Below are 16,988 nucleotides of genomic sequence, written 5' to 3' on the forward strand. Positions count from 1 at the left end.
GTTTTGGATGTAGCTTTTCTAACGAATGAGGTTAGACGCTTAATTTGCTGGATGAATTGGAGATTCCGAACAGAGACAGGAAAGATGAAGACAGCAGGTCGCAGATTAGTTTTGGTTAATTTGTGCAAACTTAAGCAGAGCGAGTATCGCAACCGATCAAGTAAGAAACAAAATTTAAAATTGCATACAAATCTGTTCAGAACATAAATTTAATTGAAATGGAAAGATAGATTGCATTTAAGCTCCAAGAAAAAGGCACTCAAAAATAAAACTACATGGGAATGAGTCTGTACTAGAGGTTAGACGCATCAAGAAGGAATGTCTTAACCACTGAATATCTATCTTAGCTGCATAGTGTTGAATCTGGAATACTGTTACGACATTAAATTAATGACGGTTGATTCGGTTTTAAGCACCTTATGAAATGTAAGTGGGTTGTAAATTAAAAGCTCACCTATTGGAACACCCATAATGCTAATGTGGAACATGAAAAATGATTTGATTTTCACGCGTGTAAGTTTACTGCGGATCGCATGCTACTTTAGTTCACTAGTTGTTATTAATGGTTTAGATTTAAAAAAAGTGAATATTCCAACAACAGAGATCGACGAAATGATCACTTCAAAGTAGAGACTAGACGCAACTGCTAGGCAGATTGGAAATGGTCATCGATAATTCCGCTGTGTGAATGTATATATACATATAACAAAGCTATGCTCTATTTTATGTTATGAAATCAGTACAATATAAAGTGGTATAATAAAATCTTAAAAACGAAAAATGCTTTGTCTCGTCTTTTCACATTCTACGATGATGGTCTAACTTTGTCATCGCTTTCAGTGTCGTGCTCGTCCTTAAAATTATCCGCTCGCTTCAGCAGTCGGTTCAATCGACGGCCAATCAGTTTGGGATATTGGTTGTGGCGGATGAGAAACTCCTTGGACTGGTGTGTGACCGCTCCGTTTGCTAGCTGAAATTGGCAAAGTGCGTGCAGGGGTTGCAGCAGCTGCTCTCGGTACCGTTCGTCTCGCTCCAAGAGGCTAAGTGCTTCGATGGCCGTTTCCAAGGTACTGAGACAACCGTCTGTTGGCTGGGTTCGTATGATGTAGTTGCTCGTACCGGAAGATATAAGTTTTACCTGCCGCATTCCGTGCAGTGCAGTGGAGCAGGTGTAGATAGCTTTTGCCTGTGGCCACGTTCCATCGATAAGGATCAAATTGTAGGGTCCTTCGCTCGGGTCAATTTGTTCAATCGGAACCGAATGAGCACTGGGATAAAGAAGTAACGATCGTTTATCGGCCAGAATGGACTCCAACTCGTGATCGTGGCGAGGGAACTTTTTGCCTTTGTAAATCAGACATTTGCCGGGTGCCAAGCCTACTGAAAGCATGGGGGCAGTTCGTAAAGATCGTTTTTCTTCCGCAGGATGTTGCAGCAGAACAATGCGACCACCGGGAATTAGTAGTTGTGAAGGCAACGCTGAGCACCAGCAGACGGCCACAGGGCGGCTGTAAAAATTGCACGTGGCTTTTGTAAGTGCATAACATAGTAATTTCAGCATTCATACCAGCACTTAGAACACATGGGACGCATTTTTGGAGGGTCTGCTGGTATATTGGCTAAATCTTCCCATGCTGCGGTCTCTAAAAGAGCCTCACTCATCGTTCTTATAGAATATAAACTAACGTTAATCGATATTTGTTTAACAAAACACTATCCGTAATGGTCATCGAGGAAGTAAGACTGTCTTTAACACAAAAGTAAACAATTCTGTTTATGATGAGCTTGCAATGACAGCTTAACCGAAGGTGACTAGAGCGAAGCAATACTTTCAAGTTGAGAAGAAAGTGTTGCTTCATTCCAGCCACCTTGTGCAGTAGATCAAAATTAGAGTTGTATAATTCCGATTCAGATTCATGAATGTGAATGACTCTTTGATGCATTTGTGAGATTCATGAGTCCCACAGATTGATTTATGTTTGCTGAACAGAAAAGTAAGGTCCAAAAATGCAAAAACGGGTAGTGACCATTTTTAATTCTTCGCTTGATATACGACAATGAAAGAATTCGTAAGATTCATCAATGTTTTTAGCTTCGAACCCCAAAAGATTCATGAATCAGTCTGAAAGAGTCTTGGGTGATTGATTCATAATATTTACCATATGACCAAGCTCATAAAAACAAAACCTTACATGCCCGAGGGGTTGAAAATTGCCAGTTTATTTACAACTCAACACAATTTACAGCTCGAAATGGAAGGATTTTACAGGACAAAATATTTTTTGCATGTAAGATTCTTGGCACTATATAGGAACTTTCGTTGCTATACGAGTTGTTAAATGGAACAAATTCAAATGTGGCATGTATTTAATTAAGAAAAATCCTTAACAATCTTCTTCTTTAGCGAGAATTTACACTATTACGAATCAAGTTTCCTGGGTCTTCGCAAGCTAAACTAGTTATGCAGACCTCTAAGGAGTTATAACTTTATAAAGACCGGCAACTAACCACAAATCAATCAATTTATTAAGTTTCCAAATATTGTTATCACATGTTGGATTATGGATGAAAATCATATTAGTGGATCAACGTAGAGTAACACAAACAGAATAACGTTTATAAGAGTTCGATGATTTATTCACTTCAAGGTAGTTTATTTGATGAAAGTTTTACATATAGTAAATGCTTGAAGCATGTACGAAAAATCGTTTTTTATGTTTCTGCTTCTGCAATTACGTTGGAGTAGGTTTTCCACATTTTCACACAATCCAAACAGTAACGTGATGGGCAAAACGGAAATCTCACTAACGTCGGTGTCTACGGGAATGTAGCGGAATTTGTACTTGAATCAGATAAATGGTAATTTCCCTTGAACCATAGAGTTCCGGGTAATTCGCCAACAGTACAACTGAGACAATGAGAAGCGGCTCCGACGGCTCGTGCAAGTATTGTAGCGAAAATAGAGCGTAGTGCCATGATAATGCCATTATTACTTGTTTCAGGTATGAAGCGGAAAACTGGAACCTAGGCAAGCGCCGGTAAAGTTCAATGCAATTGGTGAAAACGTTTGCCGTCAGTGCTATGTAGTAGGCCTCTCTGTTATTTGGTGATGAAACAAATGCAGCAAGCGCATACGCGATGGTTAGTGCACGGAAAATCAATTGCGCTTTCAGTGCCAGCACATCTCTTTGCCATTGTTCCAGCTGCTGATTGAACACCGGTTGCTGCTCCCGAACGGACATTCTGTTGAACACACAAGATTACTATTTGTTCGATATCTCCGTCTTCTCCTTAACGCTCGGTTACACAGACTGGTTTATTCTAACGTGTTTCGATAGACTAATGTGTTGCAATTTTCTTAGAATTTCGTGTCAAGCCCGTAGTATGAACCAGAATTGTGTTTCTTTGGTGGTGTTTGAACAGCTATGGCACATTTCATTTCAATTTCTGGGAAATTTCGAAAAAGTTGACGTTCGGATCAGAAACGCTATCCCAAACGCAATGTCGAGTCGGCGCGAACGCATACTTTAAATGCGCGGTTCTTCCATCATTCAAATTTGCCGTTGAATGGAAATGGAAAAAATCAATAAAATAAAAACCTGTACACCTCTACCTAATATACTACCTTCTAGTTAACACATCTTCCACACATGGCACAATTCTTCACCGGCACCATTTGTCCAGTCATCTCGGGAACGCTTGGTCCTGTTAAATGTAACGATCGCATGGTAAGTAAGATACACGTAACATTCTGTATAATTCTGATTCATTTTGGACCTTTTTTAAATGAAACTGGCTTCTAGATAGTTTACGATACGCCGTCGTATCGAGTTCCGAGCACCGGTTATCTCAGATGCCTTTCCAACTGCATGAACTTGCTGTACTCACAGAACCACGGCTTTCGCGCCGGATGTTCGCATCCGTACAGCTCGTTAAAATGAAAATCTCAACTCAAATCGGATACCACCAATTACAAGTTAAAACAACAATAACCACCCAAGTAATAACCACCTAAGTAATTTACATACATTTATAAGATTTTATTATTTATTCAATTCGGAATAGTTTCATATTTTAGCTTTTTTGTAATTTTGTAAGGATTTACAGTTACAATGATACAAATAAAAATAGTTTCGGGTTCTGCGTATACTTTCATTGCTGCAGAATTCTTAATTACTTGTAGTTTGCTCTAACGATCGCCATAAAAGAACGCGAGAACAATAAACACATACCTAGTTACAAGTTTCGCTCAGTGTTTTTGCGATCGTATCGAACGCGTAGCTTTCCTTCCTTCCAAGTGATACTTATTATATCTTGAATTCGGTTACTTAAGTTACAGTACTTTATTAACTTATCGTAGGTTTCCGTTGCAATTTTTAGGACAATCCATCGATTTGTTGAATCATAATTCCATCGTATGTTTCATTTTGAATAAGTTTAAATCTGTTTCTGCCCTTGTATCTTAAGTAGTATCGCCCCACTGTTTCGTTGTTTCCGCTCGGCGGTTTAACATCGTCTGGATGTCTAAGGTCCAAAGGGTTATTTAGGGCCATGTATACTTTTCTCACCTCATCATGCTTATTGTTCTCTTGTGCTCATCGATGTTATCTGCTGTCGTTGATTGCTCAATTATCTAATTTGCAGTTAGTTAGTAAGATAGTTTATGATCCTGGAAAATGTCTCCTAGTGATTGTATCCCTCCGTACGTGAAGCACATCCATTTACATATATTCTCATACTCACAACATATGAGAAATCTGTAATTCACATCCGTACTCTATTAATTTAGCCATGTCCTCACGTTTTTTAAAGGATATTATTACAATATTTTTCTCTCTGGCGAAAAAGATATTAATTTACATTTACATTTAAACATCGTATGCCAACATTTGTCTTTTAAGAGCTGGATAAAAAAGTTACAAACTCGTAGAGGGAATGTTAAAGGTGAACTTTTGTCATTGGATTTCATTTTAAAAAAAATTAAGAAACGTCAATAAATCCGTTTTGTAGAATCATCTTGCCACATTGGTTTATCACAGTTGTATGTAGGAAATTAAACATGAAAGTGCTCAACCAACTATCCATATTAAGTATTAAAATGTTGTAATCTCTCCCGGGATGCAGTAAATAAATTGATCAGCCCAACTGTACAACGCAAAAACAAGGGGAAAATGGCTTGGTAAACTTAAACTGTTCAGAGAAACGATACGATGGTCTCACATGGACGGTCATTTTAATTTAATTATTTCCCATCTATATATAAACTTTGCCCTCCCCTGGGATATCCTTAAACTTAAACATCTGTTTATGCGTTAATCCAACGCGATTGAATGGATTCCTTTCAATCAGTTGCATTCGCGAATAAGTTACTGGTTCTAAACGGTGGATACTGTTGCAATGATTGCTTACTACCGGCAAGATTTAAACTCAAACCAACTCAGTACTTTTCTTCAAATTTTAAGGTTCCTGTAAGAACGAATGAATCTTCTTTAGCCTTTCCAAATCTTAATTCCTTTTGTAGCCATACGCAGTGTTTCTTGTGATCCTTCAATCTTGCAGCTTTTAAGGTTTGTTTAAATGCAACAGTTAAGAAAATCTCTCGTGGAGAAAGTTCCGATTGATCGTTACAAAAATATCCTTCATGAAAATTAATATTTTGTACTGTACGCGAAAACCAAATTTATGTGTAAGCAGCTATTTTTATCGATTGATTCTTCAACTAATCGAATCTCTGAATGCTGCAAAGTAGTGTGAATGCAGACGATATTTTTACCGACGATAATTATACTTGACCTCATAGCCTCTGGCTTTTCGAACAGGTTACTTCTACCGATTGATCGGCTGAATAGATATTTACAGTAGGATTTACAGGAGAAACAACTTGGAATGGATCGTAGGAAACTGGATGTTCTCTGTGTGTGGTTGGGCTTGCGGAGGGTTTTCGCATTCTTCGTTCTTAGATGATCCAACCGATCGAACCGGACGGTTCTCCGGAAGGAACACTGTCGCCGTATTAGCCCTTGTCCTTCCCGCCCGGCCCGACGGTAACGCCGAGCAGATGCTCGCCCGCCATCAGTCCACCAGCAGGCTGGTGCGCATAGTTGCGGATCTGGTGCAGGGAGATGAGCTGGTTCGGGAACGCGTTCGATGGGCTCTGGTTGATGCCGGCTTTCTGGTTCTGGAAGCTGATGGCATCGTACAGATAGGACGGCCGCTGGGCTGCTGCAAGCTGATGATGGTGCTGGAGGCTGTTCAGGTGCGGCGGCATCGCGTTGATGGGTGTGAACGCCGAGTTGGTGTTCGCCTTCGCTATGCTGCTGGTGTCGTAGCTGCTGGCCATCGGAGTCGAGGCCGGTGGGATCGCGAGGTTACCATTCATAGTGCCGGTACCGTTGTGTTGCTGGGGCTGTTGTTGTTGTTGTTGTGGACCTGTCGCCTGTTGGACAGATGGACCACCCGCACCCGGCGTGTTTCCATTGGGTTGGGAGGAACCGACACTGTTGTCCGGTTGTCCTCGGGCAGATCCTACTACACCTCCGACAAGCTCATCGACTGTGTCGTCTCGCTGGTGGTGCGTCACGTTGAGATCCGGGTTGTTGCCATTCGGTTGGGGATTTGGTGGTCCATTACCGGCACTACCGTTGCTGCCACTCCCCTGGCTGCCGTTCGGGGTTAGACTGAACTCGTGGTGATTGTTCTGCTGGTTGATGACGTCGTTGATTGTGGCAGCAGCCGTATCTGGGCTCACCTTCGGCCAGTAAGCGCTGTCCCCTGTCAGCGGCGTCGACCCGACGACACCGGCCGGTGGTTGGCCATTGGACGCACTGTTACTATTGCTGCTGCTTCCCGATGAACTGCTTCCGGGGGTAGTGGCGCTCAGGTTCACCGTGCTATTGCTGCTGCGCGTTCCGATCGGTGGCCGCTTGTCCGTTCGCTCGGCATGTTTCTGCATGTGCTTCGACAGGTAGGTCTCCTGCGTGTACGACTTGCCACAGTACTGGCAGATGTGCGTCTTCAGGTGCTTCGATTCCTTGTGCTTCGGGATGTGCTCCAGCAGGGATGGCTCATCGGCGAAACACTTGTAGCACGAGTTGCACTTGAACGGTTTGTCCGTCTGGTGGCAGCGCGAGTGCGACTGCAGGTTCGAGAGCTGCGAGAACGCCTTCAGGCAGCCAGAGTGGCGACATTTGTACGGCTTGTCGCCGGTGTGCGTCCGGATGTGTTGCTGCAGGTGCGAGAGCTGCGTGAACTTGCGCTGGCAGATCTCGCACCGGTACGGCTTGATGCCGAGGTGGATGCGCGTGTGCTGCGAAAGATAGCTCGAATTGGCGAACGCCTTATTGCACTGCGAACATTTATAGGGCTTCGCTTCGCGCATATGGATCTGGGTGTGCAGCTGAAGATCGGCCTTGGAGGTGAAGATCTGGAACGGATAAGGAAAAATCGGTCTTTTAAATTCGAGTTGAAAGAGAAATTGGAGTACAGACGATAATAATGAAGAGTTTTTGTAGCTACTTCGACAATTTGGTGTCTTGTATAAAATTTGTATTGTATTTATAAATGTTGAGAAATACTGTTTTGGTTACCTGGAGAAAGGCCAAATAATCTCTAAGAAAGGCCACTTTATAGGTAACTTGTTATGCCTCTTTTGCATATTACATCGTCATACGATATCCAATAAGCAGTTTAAAAAAATTACTATAATTCATTAGCAACTTGAATTGAATATCCATATAGCTTATATGGATCATAAGACCAATCTTCAGACGCATCATTATTCGTATGTGTTGAAAACCCATATCGCAAAAACTATCCGAATAATTAAATGTCTTGCTATTTTTATATTTATAAAAAAAAGATTGATATTATGGACATTAGTTAGATTGAGTTAGATAACTCAAATGTAAATGTTCTTTTATTTCCATCGCTTGTTATTACGCATACAATTATTTCGAGAGTTTTGATAATAGCAAAGACAGATGTCATCTTTAATGTTTCAAATATTTATTAAAATTTAATTTTTAGGTTAATATCTCAAATCTATAAATCTGCAAATATAAATATGAATTTTAATTAAAATGGTTTAGATGTATTTGGTTTTCGATATTTTCGCCAAAACTTAATACTTTTTTTCCAAAACTAGTTATTTGATAATGAGCCGTGATAGCGATATTGATGTCGTATGAGTTTTTGTGGTAGTATTACATTTGTAATTGAAAACCACGATATTCACAGATATCATCATAACGGGAAGAAAGGAGTGCTTTAAATGTTTTCCTTTATAAAGTTGATAACAATTTAACTTGTGCTTCAATTGAGCTGGAGTGATCATATTTGAAAGGATGCGAAACATGCTGAGATATCTGCTCTAAATAGCGGGGACAATTAGATCATACGGATAATACAAACACCTCCACCATATTGTGAGTAACGTTTTAGTTAACATCTTCATCACCCAGGATGACAATATGAACATACACAGAAAATGGGAACACTCCTTTGGGTTTGTCTTTCGTTACATAAAACGAGTCCTGTAACAAACTGGGCAGGACGAGGTGTAGTTTTGAGAGGATACACAGCGAGGGCCAACTTGCGAGCTGCACGCTCAGTCGCTTGCGGCACTACAGATGCCAAGTGGTGGAAGGATCAGGGCCACCGGAAGTGTCAGATTGCGGGTGCGATGATTGCGTTTGTTGGCAAATTTTGCACATAATTTCTAGCGTAAAAAAAACACTCCTCCATAACATGCCGTAGAAGCACTCTTCCATGTTGCTGTCATCAAGCCGTACTCGCTATGGGAGAGTGTAATTAAACTCCGTAACACGGGAGCTTTACACGGGACATGCGAGAGGCACAGGGAAAGCTGGGAAGGTAAAGACGAAAATTTGAATGGACGAGGTGGTGTGAAACTGCGTTGGGAAACTGTTGTTGGAACTAGTGGTAGAATTGCTAAGTAATATTCCTCATAGGTTTTGTGGGGTTTGTATGATAGGAATTCAAAACTCGTTTTCATTTTCAATTATTCTGCAGCAAGAAAACGAATGCTTGAGTGTTTTTATTTCAAATAAATTATCTAATGCTTTGGAAAGAATGTGTGATGATTTTTTGTTTAAAATTGGGATGTCCTTGAAAATCTTACGACTCTTATCGGCCGCCCTAAAGACTGTGTGAAGTAGATAACAGTAAGAGAAAATATGATGGCATGTTTGTTTACCTTTTGGGTTTAACTGAATGTAGTATAACAATGTTTTAAATATTGTTTACAAAAGGTGTATGCTATGAAAGACGATAAAATATGTGAACGTGTTTAAAGCCATAGACCATGCATATGTAATCTGTGGACCTGCTTTAAAGACCAATTTTAAGTCGCAAAAAGGAAACAACAAGCCGAACAAACACAGAAAACGAGTTATACTGTTTGGTTCATTACCATTATTGTGTGGCATGACATCTCCTAGATGAAGCTAGAGAATATACCGAAAGACGGTATATTATAGAACGGTGGTCAGCCGTTCCTAATACCGATACCTGATACATTTTCACAGTGATAGATGAATTTGATTTGATGATCATACATTTGAATATGTCATTGAATGAATTCATTGGGTTTTTGCTGTTAGGATGAACAGAAGGTCTCTGTGAGCCAAATTGTAGCAGAAAATGTACAGGTACATATTAATGTTTACATGAATAATGTAACGCATTGTTATTAGACAATAAATCATTTCAATTTAAAATATTCTTAGTCTACCTCCATAATATTCAAATTATCAATTTGCGATGGCTTATGTTAAACAAAATGTTGGCAACAAAAGATATATTTGTGTATTAAAGAATTTTTTAAACTATGGTAACCTAAAATTTACATAAAGCTCCCCGGTTTTTTCTCCATAATTTTTAATTAAACGTAGGAAAGCATCGCATGGGAACCTTGGTTTTAACATAAACATATAAAATAATTCGAAGAGTAAAAGCTCGCATAAACGGTCAGTAATTTTTTTTTTTTCGCTTCAAGGTGAATGCTGTTCTTCTTTTTACATCTTAAAAAGTAGCTATTGCTAATAATAAAACCCGATGGTCAATTTTTTGCACGATTTTAGTAAGAAAAAGTGATGTTTTGTGTCGAATATCCGTTACGCTCATCTTGTCGTGTGAAGTATCAGAAGATCTCATGATGATTTTTTTTTTAAATACAAAAGTAGCTGTTTCTAATCATAAAATCCGATTGTCAGTTGCTTGCACAATTTTAGCACGAAAATGTGATGTTTTGTGTCGTGTGAAGTACCAGGAGACCCCATGTTGGTTTAATTTTGTTTTCAAACATCGTGAAAAGTCGCTGTTTCTAATCATAAAATTGTCAATCGTTTGCACAATTTTAACAGGAAAAGGCAATGTTTTGCGCAACTCACACAAGTATATTCACAGTAACAAAATAAGTTTTTATATAGCTGTCCAAACTGGCCAAGGAAGAACTTTTGGATTGGTCGGCTTTAACAAGCTCGGGTCTGCTACCTTACCTTCGAGTCTTTCGAATCGGACAAATCGTCAGAGTCTTGCATTAGTTGTTGCTGCTGATGCGACATAAGCAGCCCTCCGCTGGTTGGCGACGCTGGACAAGAGCTGTCCAGTTCCTTCTTTTCGACGATAAAATGTTTAAGCTCGAGATCAATCTGTTCGCCAGTGGCGCTCGCAGGTCCGTTTCCACCTGCAGTGACGCCACTGTTGTTTGTGTTCGGTCCATTGTTGGTGTGAGGGGGACCATTTCCGTTCGATCGTTGGCCCGGCGACGTACCATTCACGGCACTGGATGGATTAACAGATGGTCCCGGGTGGTGCAGATTGTTCCCATCGGTTCCAAGATGGTTAGTGCTGTTTCCGAGGCGCTCGTCGATCAGAGGGACCCCGTTGCTGCCCACCAGCAGCCCGTTGACTGCGAGAGATATGTTGTTGGCTGGACCACTGATTCCGTTAAGGTTGTTGGCGGGTTTGAAATCGTGGTGTGCGACAATTCCGTTTGGAAGGAAAGTTTTCTGACTTTGTTGCTGCTGAAGATGATGTTGCTGATGTTGCATCTGCTGCTGCGAAACTTGCTGCTGCTGCTGCTGCTGCACTTGCTGTTGCTGTTGCTGCTGCTGCTGCTGCTGTTGCTGGTTATAGTCCAGCACGACAGGAACATTATTGCCATTGGTCTGGATTGGCGTGAACGTGACGGTGAGCTGCGTGTTCGATGCCGACGCAAGGATTCCACGCTCGTTCAGCGATCGCAATTGGTCGATCGACCGATGGAACTGCGTGTAATCACCGGCAGCAGCAATTTCGCCAATCAGTGGAGAGTTGTGATAGTCGAGACCACCTCCCGGCCGGGAGTACTCAACGATGCGTCCCTCCAGCTTGAAGGGATTGGACGGAGCAACCTCGATGGAACTCCAAAAAGTTCTTTTCGAACCACTCGCAGGGTATTGCACTTCTTACACGACTATTTATACACGTTTTCTATAAATTCTTCTAGCGGAGAACTGTACTTTGTAGTGAGAAAGAAAAATACACGAATTTAACATAGCATCTGCGATATTTCATCTGTGATCAATGAAGTTTCCGCAGGCATCACAAAACTAAACCACCAATTAAAATGAACCAATCTTAAGCACTTGTGTATATTTCATTGCATTAAAACATTATGATAACATTCCTAATACCACTTCATATTAACACGGAAATAACTTTATATACACAGTAAGCGCACTTGTTATAAAATATATTTTGCGCCATCAATATCACAAAGTACAAGGCGCCTCCATTATGTCCCGTCATGGGTGTTACTTCAAAGCAAATCTGAATTTCCACGGCTACACACATTTAATGCCGTCGGGTTGCGAAGAGTTCTGTGAGTCGTCTATACATTTTGATTCAGAGCTTATGTTTCAAAACTGCAGATATAAATAGTTTTTTTCTCTCAATGTAGAGATATATCGACCATAACTTCATATCACACGTACAGCATATCACTTTACAATATATTCAAATTAAATTTTAATGAAACAAATCACTAGTTTGAAATAATTTAGTAAGATTCAACGTTTGTAAATTGGAAGGCTTACTTTATGTATTTTTTAGATTCATATAGAATGTTTTCGGAAGCTTGTACATCCAATGTACTTCCGTCTTCCAACTAAGTTGAGGAAAATAACAGTACAATGTGAAATGCTACCATGATAACACTATAAAAAAAAAATCCCTGCGTGATCGAGCAAAGGATCCTTTTGACACTGTTTTGTTCATAAGAATGCAAATGTTTCTATACATGTAGGTAGTAGATCATCAATTGCAGATGGCTAAAGATAAAGATTAGTTATATACAATTTACCACTTCACTGTCCTGTATATTTTTTGATTTTCACTTAAGCAGTACTGCTGGCCTCAAAAGTAGGGTCTCTTCGATCAGTTAGAATTACCACTTCCGTCTATGTTGCCTCATCACAAACTATCTTTAATCTTCCGCACACGCCGAACAGATTTTTTGAAGAAAGGGACAATCACTGGGAAAAGGCACTCTTGGTGAAACGTTTCTTCAGACGCCGGGCAATGCGATCTGCCCGCCAGGATCGGTGCACGCCTTGCGAACACGTTTCCCGCAGATCGATCAACCTTTCCCTCCCGACCGGTCTGGAGGGAAAGGTTGAATGAAGGCCCGCCGTGAAAGAGTATAACTGGCGCGAGCTTTGATTTTCCCTCGGTGACTCGTTCGCGTCCGCGACGAAACTGTTCGTTCGCGGTGCACAACACGGAGAAGCGGAACGGAAAACGTGTGGCGAAGCGGAGGGTGAGATATTTTCCTATTTGTTTTCTAATAACTTTTTTTCTTCTCGTCTCGTTGTTGCTCTGCCTAGCCCCATTCGATGACATTTCGTATCCCGATGTCGATGTTTGTTTGGGTTTTTCGGTGCGGATGCTGGTTGTTTTTGCGATGCCGTGCTCCTTTTGGTTTCCTTTTTCCCGCTCGGATCGGTGGAACGGTTTTTCTTGCCCAGATCCGGAAGCCGGTCTTCGTCGCCGTAACTTGCCTACCCCCTTGCGCGGCTGACGTATGTTTGTGTTGGTGAATTCTTGTGAATGTTATTTTTTATTTAATTCGATCCCGGTCCCAGGAACGGAAATAAAAAGTCACCGTGACAGTCGCGACTTCTGGACCGATTTGCCCTTGTCGGCATTTGGATGGATTTTCTTGCCTCCCAGCGTGCGTTGTGTAGGGGTTTCTTTTTTATGCTATCGTATGATTCTATAACATTTGTCTCCCACCCCATCCATCCGTCCATTCAGGTTCGAATGTCCGCGAGCTTGTGTGTGTGTGTGTGTGTGTGCGTTTATCCTTTTTTTTCTATCACCACTGACACTATTTTGTTCTGTCCATCAGAAAAAAACCGCGAGAATAACGCGACGAAAACGGCGCGCAATCGGCATTGGCGAAAGCGGTCGGTCGAACTGTGCACCTTCGAACGATCGGATCGGGTTGGTTTATGCCTTCTTAGCACTGGCGTGGACCGGGCGTGGAAATGGGGAGAACAGGTTTTCCCACGCCGTTTGCATTTTCACTTGCACTCGCTGCAAACGCTCGGAGCAGCCACCACCGGGAACTGTCACATTCGCACGCGAACCGCATTTGACCTTACCGAAATCCTCCGATCCGGCCAGCGCAAGAAGCGGCCGGCACGGCGTAAGATTGGCCGAGCTCAAGACAAAAAGCTGCGCCAGTCGCGTCGGCAAATGGGGTGAGAAATCACGGCCAGCACTAAATAACGCGCCACAAATTATTGTGTGTTTCCGTTTCCGCTTTGCACCGCGAAACAATCGAACGCGCTGATCTCGGACCGCGTCGTCGTCGTGGTCGTGGCCGTTGTTGTCGCGAGCTACGGTCGGTGCGAGAAGCGATTTTTATGTGCTGTTACTCATTAGAATGTAAAAACTCGACTGATTTTTTTGCCCGAAAAGTGGCGTGTATTTGAAAGGAGCTGGTTGGGCTGGATGTCCCGGAACCCCGCGCACGTCCGTCGTCCCGGCCCGGCCCCCAATGCCCGCCGTCCGCACGCAGTCCGATGCGATGCGAGCAGCCGACCCAAACCTCAAGCGCGTCCGCAAGCCTCCCGAGGAGCCAAACCAGCCGAGAAGGCCGAGGCCGAAACTGGCCGAACCGACGATGCTGCCTCCGCTCGGTGTGAAGAGGACGGTTTTTCTCGTCCCGGAACGAGGTGGGGAGCTAGGGATCATGGCCCATCGGAGGGCGGAAGGGGTTGGACAGGTGGGAAACGAAAGGTGCTCCTGATGATGATACGATTGGGCGTTCAAGGGTGGCGTCGCGAGCGGCAACGGCGAAAGCGGGAACGCAGGCAAAGCAGGGGAGGCTGGAGAAAAAATCGTGTGCAAATTTTTAACCCTCCCAGGGTGCTGACCACCCAGCGACGAGACGATGACACGATCGTGTTGGTGGATAAAACGCATTTGTGTGTGAGGGGTGTATCGCGGAACGAATCGGTGTGGATGAAAGAGAAAGAGGGGAAGAAGAGTAGGGTGGAGTTGGGCGAACTCGCAAGGGTTGTGTCGAGCGGTGGAAAGAAAAAACGACCGAAGAAAACGATACCCAACGCCGGTAGCATCGGCATATCGCCCTAGAGGCTTGAACAAAGCGAACGTTCTCAGTCACCCTTAATTTTAAGTTGTAAATTGTCAAAAACTAAACGTTAGTAGTCTTGACTTTTGATTATTCCTATCAATTTTACAATCAAATATTTTTAAAAATGCTACAAAAGTCCTTAAAAGAAAGCTAACAAATATAGTGAAAGGTACCAGTTTACGGATTAGAAACATCTGCAAAAATGGCGACAAAAAGCATACAGGTCACAACAATTTCAACCCATTTAAACCAATTGTATTTGGCTAGTTGATGTTTTTGTTAAGAAACTGGTTAATGATCGCCACAGTCCTTTCGCTTCATCGTTCTAGTTTTCGTTGTTATGTATTTTCAAAATTTTATTCATTTATTTGACACTATTCGATGCAATTGAACCTTATTTTTGCTTATTAGTGCAAATTATTGGTGATCACAAACACTAATAACACACGTGTTAGAACAAACATACTTGCACATTTGCTTGCAAACTTACCATAATTTCATCAATAAAATCCTCAAATTTTTTTGAAAATATTATGTTTTCTGCAGTTTTGACCAAAACTTATGCAAACATTTATAAAACAGTAAGTGTCAATTTTTTGTGCCATTTTCACGAAAATGCAGGACTGTGCAGGGGTTAATTACATTTGCACAGTGTTCGATGTTTTACACATTTCCATGTGTCTGTTTTGTACTTCTAAGCGTACTAATAGTTATCTTAGTTTCTGATAGACGTAGGTCGATTTTATTATTTTTGCAAGACATATTCTTCTATTTGGGTGCAGTTTTTTGCAATATTTCGAGTTCTCCTTTGCAAGGTGTGTTTTCCATGATATAAAAATAAAAATGTTGTATTTTGAGATAAAGCAAAAGTCACACCATGTTGTCAAAAGCAGATGTTTTTTTTCTGCTACTTAGTTGTATTTTATTGTCATAAATTAAACACCTTAACGCAAAACCAATTAACGCTAGATAGCAATACTTTTCCCGCGGTTCCGTCACGCCGATGTTCACCGACCGTAATGAGTGCCGATTAAAAAAAGCAAGTCGAAGAACACGAAATGAGTAGCACGGAAAAAATGCGAGGATGCCTCGCATCTCGAACCTCGAACGACCTCGGCCCTGCCGAAGAGGGAGATGGGGCGAGGGTGATGTGGGGGGAAAAAAGAAAAGCGGAAGCTCAGAACCACCAGCAGAGCTGGCGGAGAAAAAATCCGATTTTTGCATGTGTTGCATCCGTGTTGCGCCGAGCCGGCTATGTGTGTCGATACCGGGCCATCCTTGCCTCGGCGCGGATGTGTGTGTGTGTGTGCGCGGGTGAGCGAAACATCCGTATGGCCGGCTCCTGCGCCAACTCCTGCCCCGCTCGCCCACGCCTGGTACAGTAATGTGCAAGGATCACAGCGTGTCCCCGTTTTCCTACGCGGGCAACTCGTCGTCGCGGGTTAAATTCGAGTGCCCAAGGATGCGGCATGGCAGCACCATCCTCACGCCGGATGGTGGCCGGCTTTGGGCGGGTGGGTGCCAACGGAGGCAAAAAGGACATCCTCGTCCCCTTCGTCGTTTGATTCGCGCGCGCGACGCGCGATTCCCACCAATACAGGCACAACCGTGGCTTGGCTGGCGTTTCCTCCCGTGGTGGTACGAAAAAAGAAAGAAAACGACGTCGAGGAAAAAATGGCACACTCCCTCCCCAATTTTTATGGCCGGACCGGTCCGACACCGGTTCGTCCTGGACCGCTGCTCAGCCATCCGGCGTCCGAGTGCGAAAGAGATGGAGGCGCATTTTTTCCCCAGTTTTGCGTGGACTTTTTTTTTTGCTGCCCACTTTCCCACCGCCCTCGTCCTCACCGCTCATTGACGCCTCGGCTCGGGCTCAGCGTGTTTTACGCAGTCAAATTTAAATTATCCCTCTGCCTCCCTGTTCGTTCGCTTTTCCCGGCGGTTCTCGTTGGGAGGCTGGATTTTTTCTGTCCATCTTCTCCCAACGCTCAGCCTTTTTCGTTGCTTTTCCTTGAGACCGACTTGGGTAGTTTCGCGCGCACGCCAATGTCCGCTTTGTGTTCGTCTCGGGTGCCGTTCGTGTGGCCACTCGGGCGCAAATCGTGCGCGGTGTTGGACGATGCGGTGGTGGTGGCCCGGGTCCGGGCACACGTTTTGACTTGAAGGCGGGCGGGCGCGGCGTGGACGATTTGTGGCACAATAGAATAAAAAGAACATTAGCGTATATATAGCGCCCGGGTGGGCGGGTGCGGGGGTTCGCACCCGAAGCAGCGATTTTTGCTGATTTTTTCCTGTGTGCGTGCATTTTTTAAAAATCACTCCA

The 16,988-nt window shown here is 43.0% G+C and overlaps 2 protein-coding genes across 2 annotated transcripts in view; both read right to left on the reverse strand.

The window, feature by feature from the left end:
• Positions 1-762: 762 nt before the first annotated feature.
• On the reverse strand, positions 763-1,740 carry LOC131260286 (tRNA-uridine aminocarboxypropyltransferase 2). The gene is made up of 2 exons (XM_058261981.1): positions 1,568-1,740; positions 763-1,508 (listed from the first exon to the last, which is right to left on the reverse strand). Exons 1-2 carry the CDS (start codon positions 1,660-1,662, stop codon positions 806-808), a joined length of 798 nt encoding a protein of 265 aa, XP_058117964.1. The 5' UTR covers positions 1,663-1,740; the 3' UTR covers positions 763-805.
• A 4,273-nt stretch (positions 1,741-6,013) lies between these two features.
• LOC131262488 (zinc finger protein rotund) overlaps positions 6,014-16,988 on the reverse strand; it is a 29,833-nt gene continuing 18,858 nt past the window's right edge. Inside the window, exon 5 of the mRNA XM_058264504.1 lies at positions 6,014-7,423. Coding sequence (XP_058120487.1) covers positions 6,014-7,423 — 1,410 coding nt within the window. The remainder of the gene's footprint in view (positions 7,424-16,988) is intronic.

Source organism: Anopheles coustani, chromosome 3 (assembly GCF_943734705.1).
Source record: "Anopheles coustani chromosome 3, idAnoCousDA_361_x.2, whole genome shotgun sequence".
Taxonomy (NCBI): Eukaryota; Metazoa; Arthropoda; class Insecta; order Diptera; family Culicidae; genus Anopheles; species Anopheles coustani.

Excerpts from the sequence above, each read along its gene's own strand:
- LOC131260286 (XM_058261981.1), bottom strand. The coding sequence starts at position 1,662 with ATGAGTGAGGCTCTTTTAGAGACCGCAGCATGGGAAGATTTAGCCAAT. Across the intron at positions 1,509-1,567 it reads CCCATGTGTTCTAAGTGCTG|CCGCCCTGTGGCCGTCTGCT; the intron begins GTATGAATGCTG and ends CAATTTTTACAG.